General features: G+C 39.2%; 1 protein-coding gene across 1 annotated transcript in view; it reads left to right on the forward strand.

The window, feature by feature from the left end:
* USH2A (Usher syndrome 2A (autosomal recessive, mild)) overlaps nt 1-25,571 on the forward strand; it is a 939,168-nt gene that overhangs the window by 364,530 nt on the left and 549,067 nt on the right. Inside the window, exons 22-25 of the mRNA XM_010853294.1 lie at nt 4,267-4,397; nt 17,069-17,195; nt 21,978-22,079; nt 24,389-24,568. Of these exons, the coding sequence (XP_010851596.1) occupies nt 4,267-4,397; nt 17,069-17,195; nt 21,978-22,079; nt 24,389-24,568 (540 nt within the window). The remainder of the gene's footprint in view (nt 1-4,266; nt 4,398-17,068; nt 17,196-21,977; nt 22,080-24,388; nt 24,569-25,571) is intronic.

Here is a 25,571-nt window from a genome sequence, read left to right on the forward strand (position 1 = left end):
TCAACAGCATCAGTTCTTCGGCACTCAGCTTTCTTCACAGTCTAACTCTCACATCCATACATGACCACTGGAAAAACCATACCCTTGAGTAGATGGACCTTTGTTGGCAAAGTAATGTCTCTGCTTTTGAATATGCTATCTAGGTTGGTCATAACTTTTCTTGCAAAGAGCAAGCATCTTTTAATGTCATGGCTGCAATCACCATCTGCAGTGATTTTGGAGCCCCCAAAATAAAGTCTGCCACTGTTTCCACTGTTTCCCCATCTATTTGCCATGAAGTCATGGGACCAGATGCCATGATCTTCGTTTTCTGAATGTTGAGCTTTAAGCCAACTTTTTCATTCTCCTCTTTCACTTTCATCAAGAGGCTCTTTAGTTCTTCTTCACTTTCTGCCATAAGGGTGGTGTCATCTGCATATCTGAGGTTATTGATATTTCTCCCGGCAGTCTTGATTCCAGCTTGTGCAGAAATCCAGCCCAGCGTTACCCTTTACTAAATACTCACTTCTCACAGAAATATGCCTTGATTTGTGTATTCTCTTTTAGTCGAACTAAATTTTATATATATCTGTATTATGTAAGTGTAAAACTTAGAAATTAAATGTTGGGTCAAAAAAATGCATGCACATGCATATTCTTGATATTAGATAATAATTGATACTATTTCTGTAATTCTTACTCTGATCCAAAATTTCTTTCACCAAATTTCCCATCAACTGGGGACAAGTAATTGTATTTCCAGGCTGAGCAATTATTAATTTCTTCCCTCAAATCCTGACTTTGGCTCCCTTTTTACTGCCACAGAGATGCCTCCAGCACCCTGATTGAGAGTTTTTTCTACATATCTGAATTGTAGCTGTTTTTATGAAATAACCTTCAGTTGTTTAATTTTAAAGCAATAGTTTCAATTACAGCATTTGATACAACATATAAATTTTTTAAATGGTCACTTAAATGTGAAGAGGGCCACTCTGAACCAAAACAAGAGACACTTAAGAGAAAAAGAGTTGATAGAAATGTGATTTTTCTCTGATCAGAAGGTACACCAGATTTTGGCTGTGTCAGCTTTTCTTGGCAAATATCTCCTTTTATTTGACTGGGCCACGCTAATTAGTTTCTAGGTCTTCTGTTTCTTTCTCTACCAGATTTTTCTAGTGAGAGTCCTATGTCCATTTCCTACTCATCCTTTCCGTCCTGATCAGCCAGCCTTTGGAACTCTGGTCATTCTACTCAGTTAAAAAAGACAGTAACGACCACCTCTGTGAGCTTTTCTTCAGCTCTCATTATTCTGGACTTATGGGAGGTGACAGTTAACTTTGCTTTCTTAAATTTCTCTCCTACCTATGTTTCCATTTTATAGCATTATCTTGATTGTTTTAACTTTATTATTGTCCCTACTCTTTCCTTCTCTTAAAACTAGGGCATTTCCCCAAACAGTTCTTTTTATGTCTTCTTCATTCGCTCTCCCAGAGACATGAATTTTTGACTGGTGATTGCCAATTTATTTTCTTAGCTCCATTTTCTCTTCTGAGATTTAGTTTCTTATTTCCAAATGATGGATAGTTTTTTTTATACATCATTAATATACATTCACTCTGCCCCAGATGGAGTTTATATCCTCAACCCTGTATTTTCTTCTTTTCCTGACCTTTCTATTTCTGTTAATAATGCTATTTTCCCCTCAGTAATTGGTGAAAAGAATTGACCACATTACCCCTATCATCACCTCATAACAACTTGTCTTAATGATTCTCTTCTGAAATATATAGATTCCATTCTTTCAATCCATTTAGTTACATGTCAGTCTTTAATTAACATCCTTATCATCTTATTTCCCCCAAAGCACAGTAATAGCCTAACTAGTTCCTCTGTAGTTAAATTATCTGTATCCTCCAGACATTCCACTGTAGTTTGGTTGCCTTAGCTTGACTTTGAGCATCTTCATCCCTTCCTCCACCCAATTTTTAAAACCTCCCTTTGTCCATAGGACAAATTCCAGCTGTTTTAAGTCCACTTAGTAGGAGAGATGAGAGTAATAAAGCTTATATGAGGGGTTCAAGTGAGTGTGAATGCTGAAAAATGATGTGATGAGACAAACATTCTATTTCTGGGAAATGAGAGAGATATCAGAAGTCTAACAAGAACGTAATGTCCTAGAAGGTGGGATACAGAGACTCAGAGTGTGTGACGCAGTGAAACATCACAATGAGTAGAACAGGCATGTTTGAAAAGGGCCAAAAGCATGAAATCTAGAAGATAAAGTTGCAGAAGCTAAGAAGGCCAGGTAAAGTTTCAGTTGCCTCTTTGGAAAGTCTAAAGTCCACACCCCAAGCTTGCCTTTGTTGGTATTGGAATAATTCACTAAAGACAGATATACCACAACCTTCCTTTCCATCTTTGTCTTCTATGCAGACTCCTTAAGCCAGATAGTCTATATAAGGCCTGAAATGGGGTCTTGCCTATTTCTCCAAATTCATCTCTTAGTTCCCTTCTCTACATTCAGCTTTCCTGAATATTTTGCATGCCTCTGGCCTTTATAACAACATCCCCCAGAATCCTTCATATTCTCTGAAAACAAGCTCAAATATCTTATTCTTTTTGGAACATTCCTTAATCCCTTTGAATCAAATGATATCTTGTAAATAGGCCTATGTCACTTATCATACCTCACTGCTAGACAGCAAAAGAGACACAGATGTAAAGAACAGACTTTTGGACTTTGTGGGAGAAGGCGAGGGTGGGATGACTTAAGAGAATAGCATTGAAACATGTATATTACCATATGTGAAATAGACTGCCAGTCCAGGCTCGATGCATGAGACAGGGCACTCAGGGCCAAAGAATATATTCAACCTGATTTTGGTATTGACCATCTGGTGATGCCCATGTGTAGAGTCATCTTTTGTGCTGTTTTAAGAGGGTGTTTGCTATGACCAGTGTATTCTCTTGGCAAAACTCTCAGACTTTACCCTACTTCATTTTGTACTCCATGACCAAACTTGCCTGTTACTCCAGATATCTCTTGACTTTCTACTTTTGCTTTCCAGTCCCCTATGATGAAAAGGACATCTTTTTCTGCCATTAGTTCTAGAAGGTCTTGTAGGTCTTGATAGAACCGTTCAACTTCCGTTTCTTCAGCATTACTGGTTGGGGCATAGACTTGGGTTACTGTAAAATTGAATGGTTTGACTTGGAAACGAACAGAGATCATTCTGTTGTTTTTGAGATTGCACCCTGGTACTGCATTTTGGACTCTCTTGTTGACAATGAGGGCTACTCTATTTCTTCTCAGGAATTCTTACCCACAGGGTAGCTATAATGGTCATCTGAATTAAATTCACCCATTCCAGCCCATTTTAGTTCACTGATTCCTAAAATGTCGATGTTCACTCTTTCCATCTCCTGCAGTTTACCTTGATTCGTGTACCTAAGGTTCCTATGAAATATTGATATGTCTGTTAAGACACATACGTTTTATATCTCCAACTAAACTTGAAGCTGTTTGAGGACACCAATTGAACCTCTTAAACTTCTTTTCCAGTTTCAATTCATTGACAAAACATCTTACTTGGAGGAAGAGCTCGATAGTATGGGTTGAATGGGTGGGACGCCTGGTAGAAGGGAGGTCAGGCCAGTGTCTGGTAGTTGGAAGACATCACAGAGAAGCATCACATGTTTCCCCTGCTTCCTGAGCTGGGGCCATTTCTGAGAGCCAAGAGCACTGTGTGTCTCTAGCAGTGCTGGTAGGTAATCTGAAGGGTGAGTGGAGCCCCGGAATTCTGAAGGCTGCAGAGCATTTAGTGACGGGAAAATTGGCTCTGTGGACCACTTTATAGCAGATCTTTCTAGTTTTTAGCTTCTACTACTGGACTAACTCTTTAAACTTCATAAGTATTTTAAATAAAGCCCCTTGTGTTTCTTTCATATCAAAATCCATTTATAACTCTGATAATATTACTGCATTTATCCCTTTTGTATCCAGTTTTGGGTTGACAACATATCTTTTTATGTTGATAAGTTTTGCACATATTTAAACTTCATTATATATTGATTAGTGGGAGTGCAGGCTTGAGTTTCCAAGTATGGGTTGGCATTCATAATGGGATACAGTTAAAACCAAGTGGCTGGACCATCCCAGGGCAATGTTGTGTATAATTCCCCGATTGCACTCCTTACATCATAAATAATAATGAAAGTAAATGTACATTTACCAGAGAGAATCAACAAAACCCAGCCCTGATTTGCTGATTGCACTTTTCTCCCCAGGTATTAAAGCCAGCTTTCGAACAAGGGTGCCTGAAGGTTTGATTGTCTTTGCGGCATCACCTGGCAATCAGGAAGAGTATTTTGCAATTCAGTTGAAGAATGGACGCCCATATTTTCTTTTTGATCCTCAGGTAAATGAATAATTATAAGAGTTGACATTTTTGAGAGTTTATCAGTTGCTTATATTTTCACAATGAATCCTCACCAAAAACTTACAGATGAGTGCTTTATTATTCCCACTCTACAACAAGTAAAACGAAACTTCAAAAGTGATGTGACTTACCCACAGCTAAAATAGCATATTCAGTGCATTGAAATAAGATTAAGATGGTTATAGAGTAGAGAACAAAGAGAACAGTGGTAGGTTGAAAAGTTGGGTAGAAACTAAGTAATTTAGGATCTTGGAAGCAAATAAAGGGTTTAAATTATTCCTAAGGGCAGTTCAGTTCAGTTTAGTCACTCAGTCGTGTCCTACTCTTTACGACCCCATGGACTGCAGCACGCCAGGCTTCTGTGTCCATCACCAACTCCCAGAGCTTGCTCAAACTCATGTCCATTGAGTCGGTGATGCCATCCAACCATCTCATCCTCTGTCGTCCCCTTCTCCTCCCACCTTCAATGTTGCCTAGAATCAGGGTCTTTTCCAGTGAGTCAGTTCTTCGCATCAGGTGGCCAAAGTATTGGAGTTTCAGCTTCAGCATCAGTCCTTCCAATGAATATTCAGGACTGATTTACTCTAGGATGGACTGGTTTGATCTTGCTGTCCAAGGGGCTCTCAAGAGTCTCCTCCAACACCACAGTTCAAAAGCATCAATTCTTTGGCACTTAGTTTTCTTTATAGTCCAACTCTCACATCCATACTGACTACAGAAAAAGACATAGCTTTGACTAGATGGACCTTTGTTGGCAAAGTAATGTCTCTGGTTTTTAATATGCTTTCTAGCTTTGTCATAACTTTTCTTCCAAGGAGCAAGGGTCTTTTAATTTCATGGCTACAATCACCATCTGCTGGGATTTTGGATCCCAAAGAACTAAAGTCTTTTACTGCTTCTGTTGTTTCCCTATTTGCCATGAAGTGATAGGACCAGAAACCATGATCTTCATTTTTTGAATGTTGAGTTTTTAGCCAGCTTTTTCACTCTCCTTTTTAATTTTCATCAAGAAGCTTTTTAGTTCCTCTTCGCTTTCTACCATAAGGGTGGTGTAATCTGTGTATCTGGTTATTGATATTTCTCCCTGCAAGCCTGATTCCAGCTTGTGCATCACCCAGCCCAGCATTTCGCATGATGTACTCTGCATATAAGTTAAATAAGCAGCGTGACAATACACAGCCTTGACGTACTCCTTTCCAGTTTTGAACCAGGGCAAATGGGAAACTGCTGCGTAACTGTCTAAGGGCAATGGGAAACTATTGCATAGTTGTCTTCACTTTTGTTAGAGGAAGGTTAGTAAGCATTTGCCATTACGTGCTGTATTGGGCCCATGAATAATTGAGGGAAAAGACTATGTAAAACCTTTTTCTCAAGTTTTCAGCTTAAAGCTTCTGATCTATGCTTGTCAAAGAAGTGTTTTCTGTTATAGTGGTAAAATAGGCACAAATTTTCCCTTGTATCTAAGGGATTGAGGTGAAGAGTTTCCTACACCCTGGAGACCCACTCATGTTGAAGAGAAAAGGCAGGGCCTGCTGGCCAAGTGTGCCTGAGCACCAACCCAGACCCAACAGAAGTCTTTAAGAGGCAGACTGAGCTCTTCCTGGGTGAGGAAGCTGGTACAGCCATGAGCTGGCAACTGGCAAGACCAAGGAAAAAAAGGATTATTCCTGATGTTTTAACAGTAGCCTGCTAACCACCTGGCTTGATAAGGGCTCCTGGGAATCCCCTAGAATTGAAGCTTCCTAAGGGATGCTCATAGGTGGGCAATGAGTAAGCAAATAAGAAATAGCCAACACCTAAGCACATCCGGCATCCTGGGAGAAAGGGGTAAGAAGCAGCTGTTTCTGAAGGCAAGGCAGATGGCATTTGGAAAACAAAAGCAGCACACTGAAGTTGATTGAATTACGGAACTGAAAATATTATTTTTCATTTGAATCCTTTAAGTTGATTACTTAGATGAGGGACTGCTGAGATTTATTACTAGGTCAAAATATATAACAAAAATATGAAAACAAAGATTAAGGAGGATACAAATATGAAGAAGAAATTCAAAAGGAAAGCAAACAACACATGCACAAGTAAAAGATGGATAAGAAATTAATGAAATATAAAATAGAGAAAATCTGATTTATGAAGACATCTTGATTATGAATTTATTGAAAGGACTCATCAAATGCCTGGCAAGATTAAGCAAAGCCTGTGCTTCTATAGGACCTCTGTGTGTCTCCATTATTCTAAGTGTTCTCTCTATACATAAATGCACACACATATGATCTCATTTAAACATCACACCAATTCTATAAGGTAGATACTTGTTATTCCCATTTTCGGAGAAGGCAATGGCACCCCACTCCAGTACTCTTGCCTGGAAAATCCCATGGACGGAGGAGCCTGGTAGGCTGCAGTCCATGGGGTCGCTAGGAGTCGGACACGACTGAGCGACTTCACTTCACTTTTCACAGGTGAAAATCTAAGTCAGAGTTAAATTAATTTTCCCAAAGTAATACAGCAGATCTGTGACCAAGCTTTTCAACATGGAAGAATATTTGTTGATGTCCAGAGACTCAATTAAAATGCCATCCATGCACTATATTGGAAGGAAATGTTTCAGCAAGAATGTTTCAGAAGAAAAAAAAATAATCTGAAATATAGTGGAGAAGCAGTGGTGAGTGGTAAACCTAGGGATATTAAGTTCAGCCAAAGTATTTAATGACAGACTGAGTAGAGATGTGTTTTACAGTGCCAAAGAATCTTTGACATAGAAGAGACAGGCAGCAAAGGAAAAAGAAATCTGATAATTGTTTGGTGCTAAAATTACTAAGAGTTGAAGGAGAGGACGAAAGATGAATGACTTAAAAGTTTCTAAGGTGTCAGTTTAATAGAGGGGGGAGTTACGGTATAGGTCATATTAGTTTCTAGATTCCATAAAATAAATGGACAAAAATATTTGATTTTAAATGTGACAAAGAAGTTGATTACTAATAGAATGAAAACACTCCAAGAATGATTAACAAGATGAAAAAAAAAAAGACTGCTAGATGTAAATATCAGCAAAAACATATAAGAAAGGAAACAATCCATTAAAATAGAAGAATAATCAATGAGAAAGAAAAAAAAATCTGGTTCTGCTTTTTCTACCTAAATATACCTAATTCCTACCTAAATCTACCTAAATTACTATCTGGGTATATTTGAGACAAAGCCAGAAAGGGAAAGCTTTAATCATATAGACATTTATTCATAGAGCTTTAAAAGTACACACCGTGGGTTCGTGTTGATTGCCTGTCTTCATTCTTGGAGTTGCCACATGAGGTATTGTTTTCTTCCCTGCTTTAGACAACGTGTCTTAACTAGAGTCACACAGTGATCTGATGATAGAACTGGCACTGAATTTAGTTTATTTCATTCAATGAAACATTGTTAAAAATGTCTTATCCTGGGACTTCCTCGGAGGTCCAGTGGTAAAGACTCTACCTGCCAATACAGGGGCTGTAGGTTCAGGGAACTAATGACACAGGGTAAGGCCAACAACTGTAAACAAAGCAAAACAAACAAATGAAAAACCCTCTGTCACATAAGTAGATGTACAACCGATTTGCATAGGAAATAAAAATCTTTAAAAAAAAACTGTATTGTACCCCAAGCACTGCAGTAGGCAATTATGCACTAGAAACGCGGGAATGAGGATAAAACAAAATGCCACTCCAGCCATCCTCGCTTGGGATCCCCATCTTCCAAGACTGAAGTACAGAGTCTTGCTGAACTTGGACATGGTACTGCCAGGGTGGCTTCACACTGCCTCACACTTACAATCAGTCATGTGCCCATAAACATCCATCCTGGTGGTTTTGAGTGTAATTCTAGGTGACCACTCAAACCCTGGAGCTACAGCTGTAATAGTACAATGGCTACAGGTTTATTTACAGGTTTTGAGTATCTAATAAACGTGCCTTGCTTGCCACCCCCCCCACCCCGCAACAATACTCTCTAAACATATAGAGCAAAATCCTTGCAGAATTAATCAAAAAATGGTTTTATCAGAACTGAAGCATGACTGCCATCTCTTTAACAGTGTTGTGTTTCTTTCTAAAGGATGTGGTAGCTTCAGATTCTGCAGAAATGGAAGGCAAAGACGTTAAGCAATGCTTAATTCCACTCAGCCACATGATTGCTATTCAGATCCTGAGGTTGGCTTCTAGAAAACTCTCTCCATCTCATCTTTTTCATCTCCTCTCCATGATAAGATAGACTGGTATAAACCATAGCAGAGTTCAAGGAAGTGTTCACAAGGCACTACCCACGATTCCCACCCCTTACCCTCCTCCCTTAGACAGTGCCTAAGAGTGCTCCTCACTCAAACTGACATTCCCCACTGCTCTGTCCCTGCCCTATATACCCAAATACTGACCTGTATGCAAATCTGGGACTTGCCCACCAAATATTAATGAAACTGTTAAAGCCAAACAGTTGGAGAAGCAGGGGGATGGAGAGGGTTTAATGATGCCTTCAAAGTGCATGGAATCATACTATCAATCTACAAGGCAAAAGTTACCTGCATTTTCAGGAAAGTGACAATTAATATATACAAAAGAAAACAAGGTATTGATTGAGTAGGCCTGCCTTAGGGTGTATTTGGAAAAATATAATCAGATGAATCAAACTACATGCTCATGGGTCATGATGCTCTTTATACCCATGAGCTCAAGCTAGCCAGGATTGGTCCTTTCTCACCACCAAGGAATTTATCCAGGTTACCTGGACATATTTGCTAACTTTTTAATGAAATCGCCATGTATTATTATCAGACAAATAACTGATACTGGGGGTTGGAGACTATTTGATATAGTCTTACATTTTTTTCTGTTTTGGGTTAGGAATATGAATACAGTTTTTTTTTTTTTTTACCTCCTTCTAAAAAATTGACTAGTGAAAGACTAGAGATCTCTTCAAGAAATTAGAGATACCAAGGGAACATTTCATGCAAAGATGGACTTAATAAAGGACAGAAAGGGTATGGACCTAACAGAAGTAGAAGATATAAGAGGAGGTGGCAAGAATACACAGAAGAACTGTACAAAAAAGATCTTCATGATCCAGATAATCACGATGGTGTAATCACTCACCTAGAGACAGACATCCTAGAGTATAAAGTCAAGTGGGCCTTAAGAAGCAACACTACGAACAAAGCTAGTGGAGGTGATGGAATTCCAGTTGAGCTATTTCAAATCCTAAAAGATGATGCTGTGAAAGTGCTGCACTCAATATGCCAGCAAATTTGGAAAACTCCACAGTGGCCACAGGACTGAAAAAGGTCAGTTTTCATTCCAATCCCAAAGAAAGGCAATGCCAAAGAATGCTCAAACTACCACACAACTGCACTCATCTCACATGCTAGTAAAGTAATGCTCAAAATTCTCCAAGCCAGGCTTTAACAATATGTGAACCATGAACTTCCAAATGTTTAAGCTGGAATTAGGAAAGGTAGAGGTACCAGAGATTAAATGGCCAACATCTGCTGGATCATCAAAAAAGCAAGAGAGTTCCAGAAAAACATCTATTTCTGCTTTATTGACTATGCCAAAGCCTTTGACTGTGTGTGTCACAATAAACTGTGGAAAATTCTGAAAGAGATGGGAATACCAGACTAACTGACCTTCCTCTTGAGAAATCTGTATGCAGATCAGGAAGCAACAGTTAGAACTGGACATGGAACAACAGACTGGTTCCAAATAGGAAAAGCAGTATGTCAAGGCTGTATATTGTCACCCTACTTATTTGACTTATATGCAGAGTACATCATGAGAAATGCTGGGTTGGATGAAGCACAAGCTGGAATCAAGATTGCCAGGAGAAATATCAATAACCTCAGATATGCAGATGACACCACCCTCATGGCAGAAAGTGAAGAACTAAAGAGCCTCTTGATGAAAGTGAAAGAGGAGAGTGAAAAAGTTGGCTTAAAGCTCAACATTCAGAAAACAAAGATCATGGCATCTGGTCCCATCACTTCATGGCAAAAAGATGGAAAAACAGTGGAAACAGTGGCAGAGTTTATTTTGGGGGGGCTCTAAATCACTGCAGATGTTGACTGCAGCCATGAAATTAAAAGACGCTTACTCCTTGGAAGGAAAGTTATGACCAACCTAGATAGCATATTGAAAAGCAGAGACATTACTTTGCCAACAAAGGTCCATCTAGTAAAGGCTATGGTTTTTCCAGTGATCATGTATGGATGTGAGAATTGGATTATAAAAGAAGCTGAGCACCCAAGAATTGATGCTTTTGAACTGTGGTGTTGAAGAAGACTTTTGAGAGTCCCTTGGACGGACCTCAAGGGAATCCAACCAGTCCATCCTAAAGATCAGTCCTGAATGTTCATTGGAATAAGTGACACTGAAGCTGAAACTCCAATGCTTTGGCCATCTGATGCGAAGAGCTGATCATTTGAAAAGACCCTGATGCTGATAAAGCAGGAGTAGAAGGAGACACCAGAGGACGAGATGGTTGGATGGCATCACCAACTCAATGGGCATGAGTTTGGGTAAACTCTGGGAGTTGATGATGGACAGGAAGGCCTGGCGTGCTACAGTCCATGGGTTTGCAAAGAGTTGTACATGACTGAGCAACTGAACTGAACTTTTTAGAATCGAAGTGTACAGGCCATGGGGTCACAAAGAATCAGATATGACTGAGCAGCTGAGCACAGTACAACACATAGTTGATTTACGATGTTGTGTTTCTCTGTATGGCACAGTGACTCCGTTAAACATATGAAATGAAGTGAAGCAAAAGCCACTCAGTTGTGTCTCACTCTTTGTGACCCCTTGGAGTATACAGTCCATGGAATTCTCCAGGCCAGAATACTGGAGTGGGTAGCTGTTCCTTTCTCCAGCGGATCTTCCCAACCCAGGGATCGAACCCAAGTCTCTCACATTGCAGGCAGATTCTTTGCCAGCTGAACCACAAGGGAATCCAAGAATACTGGAGTGGGTAGCCTATCCCTTTTCCAGCGGATCTTCCTGACCAGGAATCAAACCAGAGTCTCTTGCATTGCAGGCGGATTCTTTACCAACTGATCTATGAGGGAAGCCCTATATATATATGTTTATGTATATAAAGTGTATAAATATATATGTAATACTATAAATAAATATATATATATATATAAAATATTCTTTTCCATTATGGTTTATCACAGGATATTGAATATCGTTCTCTGTGCTATACTGTAGGACCTTGTTGGTTATTCATCCTATAACACTTTGCATTGGATAATCTCAAACTCCCAATCCTTTCTTCCTCCATTCTCTTCCCCCTTGGCAACTAAAAGTCTGTTCTGTATGTTATGAATATTGTTTCTTGAACAAAGTAAGAGCCACCCCAAATTTGAAGAAGCTGAAGAGTTTGTTTTACATGTCTGTCACTGACATTCAAAATATTTATATTTTAAATAATTTAGGTACCACTTCAAGCTAGTTTTATTTTCCTTGTGTCTTAAAGGATACAAGGTTATCTAATGATCACTTTACTGCACTCATCAGACAAGTAGTTATTTACTCAATGTGTCTTTCTTATCTGAGTGTACAGTCCAAGGAGGGCAGGACATCCTTGAGGCTCAGTGCAGTCCTAGGAACATGCATGCTTAATCACTCAGTCGTGTCTGACTCTTTACGACCCCATGGACTGTAGCTTGTCAGGCTTCTCCGTCCATGGAATTTTCTGAGCAAGAGTACTGGAGCGGATTGCCATTTCCTTCTCCAGGGGATATTCCCAACCCAGGGACTGAACCCTTGTCTCCTGTGTCTCCTGCATTGCAGGTGGATTCTTAACATGCTGAGCCTTGGAATATAGTAGGTAATACTACATAAATGTCTGTTGACAGATTGGCTGACTTCCTGGCTTGATAAATATTGGTAAAATAGTGTTCATAATCAAAGAAAATTACTCATTTTCTATGATAAAATTTCTGACTCTTTAATGATAATTTAATTTAGTTCTTATTTGTTTTAATTTGTCAATTGTTAGATACTTTGACTTGTATCAATGGTTGTTTTCAGATTACTGTTCCTGAATCCATTCAAAGTAATTAAATATTGAGTTGTGGAAACAGCATTATGTAAGAATTTAAAGTTACTCGCTAACACATAGTTTCAAAATACCTGTAGTCATTGTGTATGCATGCTCAGTTGCTCAGCATGTCTGACTCTTTGCGACCCCATGAACTTTAGCCCACCAGGCTCCTCTGTCCATGGTATTTTCCAGGCAATACCTGGAGTGGGTTGCCATTTCCTACTCTAGTACTCATCGTATAGTTTGTTCTTTTAAAAGTATCTTAATAAACTTAAGTAATGAATTTTTATGCAACAGTGTAATTCTACATAAAGTTGTAAAATTCATTCAATGAAATGAATCCAGTTCACTATATTAAGACACATTTGTGAGAAAGGGAAAAGATTTCTTATAATATTTAAAACTGGATATATGTTTGCATATTATGCACTGAATACTTAGAATTATTGTTCAGTTCAGTTCAGTTCAGTCGCTCAGTCGTGTCTGACTCTTTGCAACCCCATGAACTGCAGCATGCCAGGCCTCCCTGTCCATCACCAACTCCCGTAGTTCACTCAGACTCACGTCCATCAAGTCAGTGATGCCATCCAGCCATCTCATCCTCTGTCATCCCCTTCTCCTCCTGCCCCCAGTCCCTCCCAGCATCAGAGTCTTTTCCAATGAATCAACTCTTCGCATGAGGTGGCCAAAGTACTGGAGTTTCAGCTTTAACATCATTCCTTCCAAAGAAATCCCAGGGCTGATCTCCTTCAGAATGGACTGGTTGGATCTCCTTCCAAGAGTCTTCTCCAACACCACAGTTCAAAAGCATCAATTCTTCAGCACTCAGCCTTCTTCACAGTCCAACTCTCACATCCATACTTGTTAGGAGTCACTAAAGAAAAAGTACTCCATTTTTTAACTGCTGTATTTTTTATTGTCTCAAAAAGTTGGCTATAGTCTTCCCATTTTTATTAGATTAATTTCAGTTTGGAAATACTTGATCAGATGATATTTTATTGACTAGTAACGACTTATGGTTCTCATTTAAATGTTTTATGTTCATTCACATAATAAACTGACTTCACTTAGAGAAGTGGTGAAAGTGAAAGCTTTCAAAAAATTCAGAATAGCATCTATTTAACATGTCTAATATTTTCCAAATAGAAAGAACAAACTGCACCAGGTTTGACACCAGACTTAACCGCAGAATTATTCTCTTAATATTGGTGGGGGAAATATCTTAAACTATCATCAAAAAAATAGTATGCTGAGTTCTCCTAAGTATGAAGAAAATTTGGCATAGTGAGGCTATCTGTTATGTATTGGAATGTGTCACCAATAAGTGTGATTTCTGATGGAGAGAACTATTAATGCTTCAGATTGTTGCCAAACATAATATGAAGAACCACTTACTCAGACACCTGATCTTTAGAATGCAGCATCGTTGGTAACAATTTTAACGCTAACTAAGTACACTTTGATGAGACAGCATTTAATAAAATGCTCATTAATTTCATCATTAGCAAGGGTATGCTAAGAAGTAAGCCAGTTTCTTATGTTACGCCCAATTAGCATCCCATGCTAGTAATCCCATTAGTATTGTTGAATTCACTAATGGAAAAACTAATGGGCATGCTACCAGGGCACATTAATTGGGCACGACACCAGTTCTGGTTTTAATTATTAAACTACGATAATGAAATGTGTGTTTGTAAAATATTAAAATGTTGAAATTGGGTGGAAGAAAATAAAAGAATATGTAGAAAGAAAGAGTTATATGGGAAGTCAACTTATAAAGATTTGAGAACTTATCAAAATGCTCATATTTCTAGCTGATTGAGTTGCCTATAAAAGTTGGGGTATTGTCCATGTGGGAAGCAAACCCTCCCCTACTCATGGGAAATTAAAAGCTCTTTTTTGGTAATATGAAATCCTGTATGTCATACATGTTGTCATCCTCTGTATGAGGCCTGACAGGAGCCAATTAAATGCATAGAATGGACAGGGTATGTTGCTGAAGCTATTTTAGAGAAATATAAACAAATGTTCTATTGACAATGGTGTGATTAATACTGTACTTTTGTGATATTAAACCATCACCATATTACATCAGATAATTGTCAGTTTTATCAGTTTTGAAAACCAGTATAGCAAAATAATTAGAATTTGATGAAACATTCCAAGTAATTTAAACATTTATTTTGTAATATTTTATCCAATCTTTTTTTGGTTTTGTTTTTAAAATATTGTATTGATTGAAGTTAATTATTTCTAAGGGCCTTCTCCTGTGGTTCAGCTGGTAAAGAACCTGCCTGCCAATGCAGGAGGCACAAGAGACACGGGTTTGTTCCCTGGTTTGGGAAGATCCCCTGGAGAAGGAAACGGTAACCCACTCCAGTATTCTTACAGTCCCATGGGGTTGCAAAGAGTTGGACATGACTGAAGACGCTCAAAGAAAGAAAGCAAAAATTGTTTTCCTTTTGAAGGTTTAGAGTAATTTCCTTTTTTTTTTTTTTCTTTAATCATAGTAGTTTTAAATGATGATGGTGAAAGTGAAAAGTGAAAGTGAAGTCGCTCCATCATGTCCGACTCTTTGCCACCCCGTGGATGGTAACCTACCAGGCTCCACGGTCCATGGGATTTTCCAGGCAAGAATACTGGAGTGGGCTGCCATTTCCTTCTTCAGGGGATCTTCCCAACCTAGGGATCGAACCCGGGTCTCCTGCATTGCAAACAGATGCTTTACCATCTGAGCCACTAGGGAAGCCCAAATGACGATGGTAACAAAGTTGAAATATCTTTTACTTAGTCTTATGTGTTCACTAACATTAAAAAACGCACCATTGTGCTAACCATGATATACGTGGCCCCAAACTGTTAAGATGAAAGAGATCTCTTCTCTTTATTTTCTTATCCTCACTTCCTCTGAGCTAATCTCTAAATACCTGCCATTTCCTGATTTTATCCATTTAGGAACTCATTTTTAACTCTGATACTATTACCTTAAGCAAAAGTGCAAATGCTTGATTTTAGACTACAAATCACTGAGTACTAAGTTTAACCACAATACTTATGTTAAAGGTATTAGCAACTAGTTTTTTTTAATTTAAACTTTTTATTTTATATTGGTGTATAGCCAGTTTACAATGTTGTGATAGTTTTGGGTAGACAGCAAAGGGACGCACCCATACATGTACATCTGTCTATTCTCCTCCAAACTTCCCTCACCCCATGCTGCCACCTCACAAGGGGCAGAGCTCCACGTGCTGTACAGTAGGTCCTTGGTTATCATTTTTAAGTACAGCAGTGTGTACATACCTGTCCCAGACTCCCTAACTATCCCTTCCCCTCATGCTTCCCCCCTGGCAACAATAAATTCATTCTCTAAGTCTGTGAGTCTGTTTTGTAAATAAGCTCATTGGTATCATTTCTTTTTAGATTCTACACATAAGGGATATTGTATGATATTTTTCTTTTTCCATCTTTCTTCACTCAATATGATAACCTCTAGTATAACCTCTAGTATAACCTCTAGTATAACCTCTAATTAGATAACCTCTAATTTTTAAAGTGAATCTAATTCCTTCTTGGTATTCATCGTGTAGTGAAGGTAAAAGAAACTAACTTGCCACACATTTTACTATCTTTAGAGCAGAATCATTTTAATGGTACTATATTAGTTTCAAAGTCTTGTCTTTTTCATATTTCTGGCCCCAAATTTAAAATATTAGAATAGAAAATTCATTACCTTTTGTTTGAGTATAGTTACTTATGTTTGAGTATAGTTACTCAAAATCCAAGTGTACTTATAAGAGATTTTCATTCTGAAGAATTCTTTTCAGATTTGAGCCTCATGGTAATGCAGAAATACATCAGAGAAATGCCAGAATGATGTATCAACTTTAACTTTGAATTCTGTTTGAAATGTGTACATGCTTGCCTCAGGATTGTGTTGAAATTTATACATTGGTTTCTAACAAATATACATGTATGAGTAACATGTATATAAAGATGCTTCCTCCTTGGAAGAAAAGCTGTGACCAACCTAGATAGCATGTTAAAAAGCAGAGATGTTACTTTGCCAACAAAGGTCCATCTAGTCAAAGCTTTGGTTTTTCCAGTAGTCATGTACGGATGTGAGAGTTGGACCATAAAGAAAACTGAGCACTGAAGAATTAATGCTTTTGAACTGTGGTGTTGGAGAAGACTCTGGAGAGTCCCTTGGGCTACAAGGAGATCAAACCAGTCAATCCTAAAGGAAATCAGCCCTGCATATTCATCGGAAGGACTGATGCTGAAGGTTGAACTCCAGTACTTTGGCCACCTGATGCAAAGAACTGACTCATTTTAAAAGACCCTGATGCTGGGAAAGATTGAAGGCAGGAGGAGAAGGGGGCGACAGAGGATGAGATGGTTGGATGGCGTCACCAACTCGATGGACATGAGTTTGAGCAAGCTCAGGGAATTGGTGATGGACAGGGAAGCCTGGCATGCTGTAGTCCATGGGGTCGCAAAGAGTCAGATGTGACTGAATGAATGAACTGACTGAATATGTATATTTACTCGCTGATTTTTTTTCACTCATTCATTCCCTTAAGGGGTCTGCAGTGGAAGTTACCACAACTAATGATGATGGTAAACAATATAGTGATGGCAAATGGCATGAGATAATTGCTATTAGGCATCAAGGTTTGGGCCAAATCACACTTGATGGGCTGTTCACAGGTAAGATCTTCCTTGACAAATATAAATGCCTCTATTGCTATGCTGATGTTGCCATACTCCTCTGTGCTTTTATTTCTTCATCCCTTTTTTCACCTGTTTATCCCTTCTTCATCTAAATTGCTGTTGATTTTGCTTTTGAGGCGTTCTTAAATGATGAAATCTTGGCAACTATTTTCTCCTCTATGCAGGGTTCAATAAAGCAAAAATAAGAGCAAAGTCATCAGTATCAACTTTGTGTCATTTTCAGGTCTTTACAGTTTGCAAAGGCTCTTACTTAGTTTTGCTTTACTTTTACTTGCAAAGAGGGAAGTCATTGGAGAATTTTGAAAGGAGGATGACATGATATGACTTCTTTCTTTAAAATTAACACTCTGGGTACTCTTTGGGGGGTAAATTTTAAGGGGAACAAAGATGGAAGTATGGACCTAAGACAAATAGATGTTTCTCTAGCAAAGATGGGTTTATTCAGAATCAGCAAAGAATTTCAGTTCAGAGTCTGCAATCTTTTTTTTTTTTTTTACATATTTTTTATTTATTTTTTTATTGAAATATAATTGGTTTACAGAGTTTTGTTGTTTTCTATCAAACCTCAACATGAATCAGCCATAGATATACATACATCCCCTCCCTTGTGAACCTCCCTCCCCATCCCACCTCTCTAGGTTATTCAGAGCCCCTGTTTGAGTTTCTGAGCCATACAGCAAATTCCCATTGGCTATCTATTCTATGTATGGTAATTAAGTTTCCATGTTACTCTTTCCATACATCTCACCCTCTGCTCTCTTCTCCCCATGTCCATACATCCATTCTCTATGTCTGTTCCTCCATTGCTGCCCTGTAAATAAATTCTTAACTACCATTTTTCTATATTCAATATATATGTGTTAGAATATGATATTTATCTTTCTCTTTCTGACTCACTTCACTCTGTATAATAGGTTCTAAGTTCATCCACCTCATCAGAACTGACTCAAATGTGTTCCTTTTTTGGCTGAGTAATATTCCATTGTGTATATGTACCACAACTTCTTTATCCATTCATCTGTTGATGGGCATCTAAGTTGCAATCTTGGTGCCATATGTAGCTCCCACACAGCAATGGAAGGTAAACTCTTTTATAGAGTGGAAAAGGAAGTTTGAAGAGCTGTAGTAAACAAGCATGTGTCTTTTCATTGGCCAAATCATTGCCAAGAAAGAAGAGTCTTCTTCCTGATAGACTCATCACATGAGAGCTCCTCTTTCTGGCCTTCCAGATCTATTTAATTGAGGTTTCTTTTTGTTATTTTTTTATATTTCCCCTCCCTTGATCAGGATTTCTTTTTCAGAGTACCATTGATCAAGAGTCAGGTTTTCTAGTTTCAATGGCTTTTTTCCCCTTAACTTCAGGAACTACCTTTCCTGGGTATGGTATCTCACATCAGAGGGGAGTAGCACAGAATGGGAAATTACTGAGTTCATATTTGAGTAGCAAGGGGGAGTAGGAGGGAGAACTCTCAGACCGTTTGTATCTATAGTCCTTGTTCTGTATTATCAAGATCAAGGACACTGGAGACGATCTGAAGCATTATGTCATCACCAATGTTTAGCAATAAATTTCCAACAGACTTGGTTCAACCTTCTTCAGGAAGTTGCCTCATCAGATGTCATCTGCTTCAGTTATGGGAAATAATTACTTTAATATCACCAGATTATTTGAGGTTCCTTCAGAATTTGGAGAGTCTAGGAATCTATTCCTTGGACTCTTGTGGCACAAGCCTTGCTTAGCAATACCTGATGAGGCTTCTCTCATGAGGTTGAAGAAAGTTCTTCTGGAGGTATCTTTTCTAATAGATAAAATATTCAGGTTGGAAAGTCTTCATCTCTTGAGAGCACAGTATAAAAAGATTGCTCTACCAAAACATGGTTATTTTTAATAGGAGAAATTTGGCCTTCACATTATTGGAATATCTCTCCTTTTTCAGTTGGAGGCCAAAAAAGCAGGAACCAAATGTGCTGGGTGTCCTGCAACTGTTTCAAAGGGTGAGAATTTTTGAGTTCCAAAAAGTGTGGATCTGAGATTTAGAGAGGCCAATAGCAATGCTTTGGGCCAAAGTACTTGTAGGACCTCTACTGATTTTGCCAGTTGAGTATTAATAATGCCATTACTGTGATCAGCTGAACCGCGGGACTGAGAGTGGTAAGCACAATGAAAATGTTGTAAAACTGCCAAACAGCACAGATTTGTTGAAGTACTTGGACAGTAAAATAGATTTCTCAATCACTATTAAGTGTGTCTAGATCTAAGTATAGCCCTTGTTCTGATATCAGTTACCCTAAATATCAAACCTGGTTTTGGGCAAACTGCAATATTTCTTTGGTGACCTTATGTCCCTTTAAGGCTAACAGCTTTAGTAAATGGTTGCTGTCTTCCTGTGAGCAGGCTTAAGAAGATCAAAGAGGCAAATCATTCACACATGCAACAGAGTAGACCTATAGGGAACTTTATATCATCTAGATCAACCTTTAGGTTTTACAAGAAATAAGAAGGGCTCAGTAAAACCCTGAAGCATTACTGTCCAGGTGAATTGTTTTTCTTCCCAAGTAGAGGTAAAAAGATGCTGGTTAGTTCATCAAGTGGAATACTGAAGAATTCACTGAATAAATCAATTGCAGTAGAGAATTTGCTTCCAGTAGGAATAGATGTTAGAACATCTGAAGGTTAGGAACATCAGGGTATCGGGGAGCAACAATGTTGAGGTCCTGGACAATCCTCCACTCTGCCCTTAGGTTTTCTCACAGATGAAATAGCATCATTACAGGAACTAGTATGCAGATAATAAAGCCTCGAGCTTTGTAATCTTCTATTATAGACTTTATGCCTTGAAGGGCTTCTATACGTATAGGGTATTGATTAACTCTGGGAAGAGATTTTGAAGGATCTACTTGAATCTAGATGGGAGCAGGCATGCTGTGAATTTTGCCAATGTCAGTTGGAAATTTTGCCCGTAAGGATGGTGGAGACTGATTCAGTAGGGACAAACGATCAGTGTTTCCAAAACCATCTCTAGGACTGTCAAAGACAGAACAAATAAAGATGGCAAAGGGTTATTTAATTCAACTGGCTGTTTATTTTGATGACTACTCTGAAATTCCGGAGAAGGCAATGGCACCCCACTCCAGTACTTTTGCCTAGAAAATCCCATGGATGGAGGCCTGCTAGGCTGCAGTCCATGGGGTCGCCAGAGTTGGACACGACTGAGCAACCTCACTTTCACTTTTCACTTTCATGCGTAGGAGAAGGAAATGGCAACGCACTCCAGTGTTCTTGCCTGGAGAATCCCAGGGACGGAGGAGCCTGGTGGGCTGCCATCTATGGGGTCGCACAGAGTCGGACACGACTGAAGCAACTTAGCAGCAACAGCAGCAGCACTCTGAAATTCAAGAAATATTTCTCCCTTTTGGAACATTAGCAATAGTAGTTGTCCCTAATAAATGGGTAGGGACAGAGGAACTAAGGAAAAAAAGGCATGTATCTCTCAAAGGGCCTAAAGGAAAGGGAATAGGTCCCAGAGACAAGAACCTCTTTAGATTTGTTAGAGATCCTCACTATTTGAACTGTTTTAGGACTCGGAGGCAGAGGGTTCTTTACAGTCGCGAGGTAATTATAGCCCAGAGTATATGAGTGGTGTCAGGACTAGAAGAAATTCAACCCCAATCTTAAGAAACATTTCCCTAAGCTGATTAAGATGGAGGATTAGGAGGAGCCCCTGTAGTTCCTCAGAGGCCATTGGTGAGTAGTGGGAGGAGGCTGGAAAGGTTTTTATAAAATTTTATTAGAGATAACTACACTCATTGGTTATGTATTGTCTATGACTGCTTGAGGCTGTATGGTCTACAGACTAAAATACATACTACCTGGCTCTTTCCGGAAGAGTTTTGCTAAACCCTAATATAGAGCATGACTGTGAGGTTTGGGACTTGAGCAACTGGAAGAATGTAACTGGCATAACTAGGGTGGGCAAGCTAGTTGGAGAAGTAGATTCAGAGAGAAATGTCCAGAGTTTGGTTTGAACATGTTAAGTGTTAGGTACCTATGAGCCATCCAAGTGGAAATATCATGCCGAGTCCTGGATCCCAGTACATTTAGAGAGGATTTCAGAATTAGAGATAAAAAAGGGGAGTTACCAGTTCAGGATGTATTTAAAGCCACAGTCCCAGATATAAGTAGGGATAATTAGAGTGGTTTGGGCTCTGGGGAAAAAAAAATGCCATTCTCACAAAGAATGATGGAGTTAGTTAGGAATTTCTAACTTTTCTAAATTTCTAACATTTCTCTCTGAATCTGCTTCTCCAACTAGCTTGCCCACCCTAGTTATGCCAGTTACATTCTTCCAGTTGCTCAAGTCCCATATCTTGCAGTCGTGCTCTACATTAGGGCTTAGCAAAACTCTTCTGGAAAGAGCCAGGTAGCATGTATTTTAACCGGAGATTTGCATTGGTATGCAGCACACGGAGGGACCCAGGCCCTTTCAGAGTTCTCACAGGTGTATAGCTCCCTCTTCATCCTTTTAGAGGACTTATGGTGTTTATGTGGGTGGTAAGGAGATCTTGGAACAGAGGAGGTCTGGGTTATTCTAACATCAAGATGTTGGGATGATAATTAAGAACCAGTGAAGAAAAGTAGCCAATAGCAGAGAACCAAGAGGGAAGTGCATCCCGAAGCACAAGGAAGGGTTTAATCATTTGTTAAATTTGTAGAATAGATTGTCCTGCTGAAGTTCTCATCTGCTTTTCCATCCACAGGCTCTTCAGCCACCACGAATGGTGGTACTGTTATTGGAGAGAACACAGGAGTGTTTGTGGGTGGGCTGCCACAGGGTTACACCATTCTCAGAAAGGATTCTGGTGAGTTTGGGGAAAGTATAGAATTTATATGTTGTCTCCATAATTGGGGCTCCCCTGGTGGCTCAGCGGTAAAGAATCCTCCTGCAATTTAGGAGATGTGGGTTCCATCTGTGGGTCAGGAAGATCCTCTAGGGAAGGAAATGGCAACCTGTTCAGTAGTCTTGCCTGAGAAATCCCATGGACAGAGGAGCCTGGCAGGCTACAGTCTATAGGGTTGTAAAAAGTCAGACATGACTTAGTGAATGAACACCACCACAATTTAGTGTAGAATCAAACTATATCATGTTAAAGTATGGATAATTATATTATTTTCTACCTCATGCTGTATTTCCTACATCACTATGTCAAAAATTTCCTTTAGATCTCTTATTTTCTAGAGGAACCATGTATTACTTATATTTAAATTCTTAGAAACCAGTTCTTGATATATCAAAGAAGGTAATTAAACTTTTGCTGAAATAAATTATACTAATTTAAGTCAAAGTTTTATAATTTGGGGGTCAAAGGTATGAAAAACTTTGAATTTTGGAGAGGGATATATTTAAATCCTTGACTTATTATAGTTACCTCCTCAGAAATACCTGTAGAGAGTGGAGAGTTTTCATTTGGTCACTCTAGACTGGTGGTGAAGTCTCCTGAAAGCATTCATGCACGCATGCATGCACACACACACACACACACACACACACACTGAAAGGGAGAGTTATCTTCCCATCAAGCATGCTTCTTAGGTGACAGTAGTGGTAAAGAATCTGCCTGCTAATGTAGGAGATGCAAGAGACACGGGTTCGATCCCTGGTTTGGGGAGATACCCTAGAGTGGAAAATGTCAACCCACTCCAGCATTCTTGCCTGGACAATTCCATGGACATAGGAGTCTAGCAGACTACATTCCATGGGGTCGCAAAGAGCTGGACACAACTGAGCCACTTACATACACACACATACTCACATACACACATGCTTCTTGGCTCTGGTACATGCAGGAACCAGGAGGAGAGCATACCCCAGTACCAACTACCCCTCTTGTAGAGGACATCATTCCATTATAAATAAATCCTTTGACATTGTGCATATAACTTGACTTTGTGAAACACTGATCACTGGTAAATACCTTCCCTAGGTTCAGGTCGTGAACTCAAAAGCTGAGAATTCAGCTTTGCACTGATTTGTAAGGACATAGCCATATGAAATGCAACCTCAGCTTCAGGTGCCTTCTTGCCCTCTCAACTTTTTTTTTTTTTTTTTGCTCTTTAATTCTATTATCTGCTCACTTTTTCTCTTTCCCAACCCCTTATGACCACCCTATTTACTGTGTTCATAAGCCCCACACTTACTTGGTCTGGGGAGTTCAAAAAGTAAGTGTAACATTATATTAATGCCTAAAAATTGGTGGCTCAGATGGAAAAGAATCTGCCTGCAATATGAGAGACCTACGTTCCATTCCTGGGTTGGGAAGATGCCCTGGAGAAGGCAATGGCTACCCACTCCAGTATTCTTGACTGGAGTATCCCCAGGGACAGAACAGCCTGGTGGGCTATAGTCAATGTGGTCACAAAGAGTTGGACACGACTGAGTGACTAAGCACACACATTGCTTTACTTGTATAACAGACTGGGTTCATAATGCTGAAGGTACTAAATTATAAAATATGGATTGTATAGATGGACTTGCTTTAAATCTTGCTTTTAAAATGTGTTATTGCACTTTTATTTTTAAGACCAGAAGCAGATGAAATCTCCTTGTTAATTCAAGAAGCAATGATCTTGCTATTACTGTAAAACCAAGGTTTTTGTGCAAACATCTCTTTCTCCAGATAAGATGACTCTTAAACTAGAGCATAGCATACCAATTATTAGCACTTACCATAGCTTCTGGCAATGGCACCCCACTCCAGTACTCTTGCCTGGAAAATCCCATGGACGGAGGAGCCTGGTAGGCTGCAGTCCATGGGGTCACTGAGAGTCGGACACGACTAGGCGACTTCACTTTCACTTTTCACTTTCATGCATTGGAGAAGGAAATGGCAACCCACTCCAGTGTTCTTGCCTGGAGAATCCCAGGGACAGGGGAGCCTGGTAGGCTACCATCTATGGGGTCACACAGAGTCAGACACAACTGAAGTGACTTAGCATAGCATAGCATAGCATAGCTTTTGGCATGGGTCTTTATGTGAGTTATTAAGAAGTTTGTCGGAAGAAGGCAGTGAGACCTATAGCCTCTTTCTTTTACTTTAATGGCACATCAAATTAATTGCATGAAAAAAATTTCTCACAGTACATATTTCTTGATATCTATCAACCCCTGCAGACATAGTCCAAAAGGGTTTTGTGGGCTGTCTCAAGGATGTGTATTTCATGAAGAATTATAATCCCTCTGCTACTTGGGAGCATCTGGTTTGGCAGAGTTCTGAAGAGCAAACCAATGTGCATAACGACTGGGAGGGATGCCCCACTTCACTCCAAGAGGGAGCCCAGTTTCTAGGGACAGGTAAGAGTCTAAAACAGACATTGGTCATTGCTTAACTTGTATGTTCTATCTTGGTATAATTTAGTCTCCCCAACCTGATTATTTTGACCTCATATGAACCTGTTGTCACAGAAACACCTAGTTATGCCATGATGCCCATACACATATTTTCAATGTCTGAATATATAATATAAAATTGTAAGATTCATAACTACATATTCATGTGTAAGATCTCTGACAGTTTTGGGTTTACATATGATAGTGACACTAATGTCCATTTGTAAGTCCACTGTTTTACTTAGAATATAGTTTTACTTAGATGTTTCAAAGGAATTTTGTTTTGTCAGGCTAATCTGTATATTTGTTGCATCCCATTATACAGACCAGTAGTTTTCCTAAGAGTAAAATTTCAGCTATGTCATGGGGTAAGTAGGTCCTTAAGGGAGAGCTAGAGAATATAACCATCATCATTGCCATTGCTCCAAAGGCTGTGGAGAAGGGGAGGTGAAGTGTCCCCAGCATAACCCCAACCTACAGTCTCTGTCTACCAGCCACTCAGGGTAAGGATTGGAAGGGAACATGGTAGCTTGACCAAACATGGCTTGTTTTTCAGTAACAGCCCACTATTGCCTGCTATGTTTATGGCTAAATTAGTTAGATATTAAGTTCGTTAAACTATCTTCAGAATAGAAAGTTAAATAATATCATACTTTGTATACTTTTTCATTGTTTTTTCTCACCACTGTCATTTGTCAGATTTTCTCTTATGTCAATGCAACTTATTGTTAATAGTTACATATTAGTAAAACAGTAATAGTCTTAATTGTACATGGATCACTGCCTTTTCATGGCAAAGGGGCTTGTATAACTCAACGAAGCTATGAGCCATGCCATGCAGGGTCACCCAAGTCGGATGGGTCATAGTGAAGATTTCTGACAAAACGTGATCCACTAGAGGAGGGAATGGCAAACCACTCCAGTATATTTGCCATGAGAACCTCAGGAACTGTATAAAAAGACAAAA

Source organism: Bison bison, unplaced genomic scaffold (genome assembly GCF_000754665.1).
Source record: "Bison bison bison isolate TAMUID 2011002044 unplaced genomic scaffold, Bison_UMD1.0 scf7180017864325, whole genome shotgun sequence".
In the NCBI taxonomy this organism is placed as follows: domain Eukaryota; kingdom Metazoa; phylum Chordata; class Mammalia; order Artiodactyla; family Bovidae; genus Bison; species Bison bison.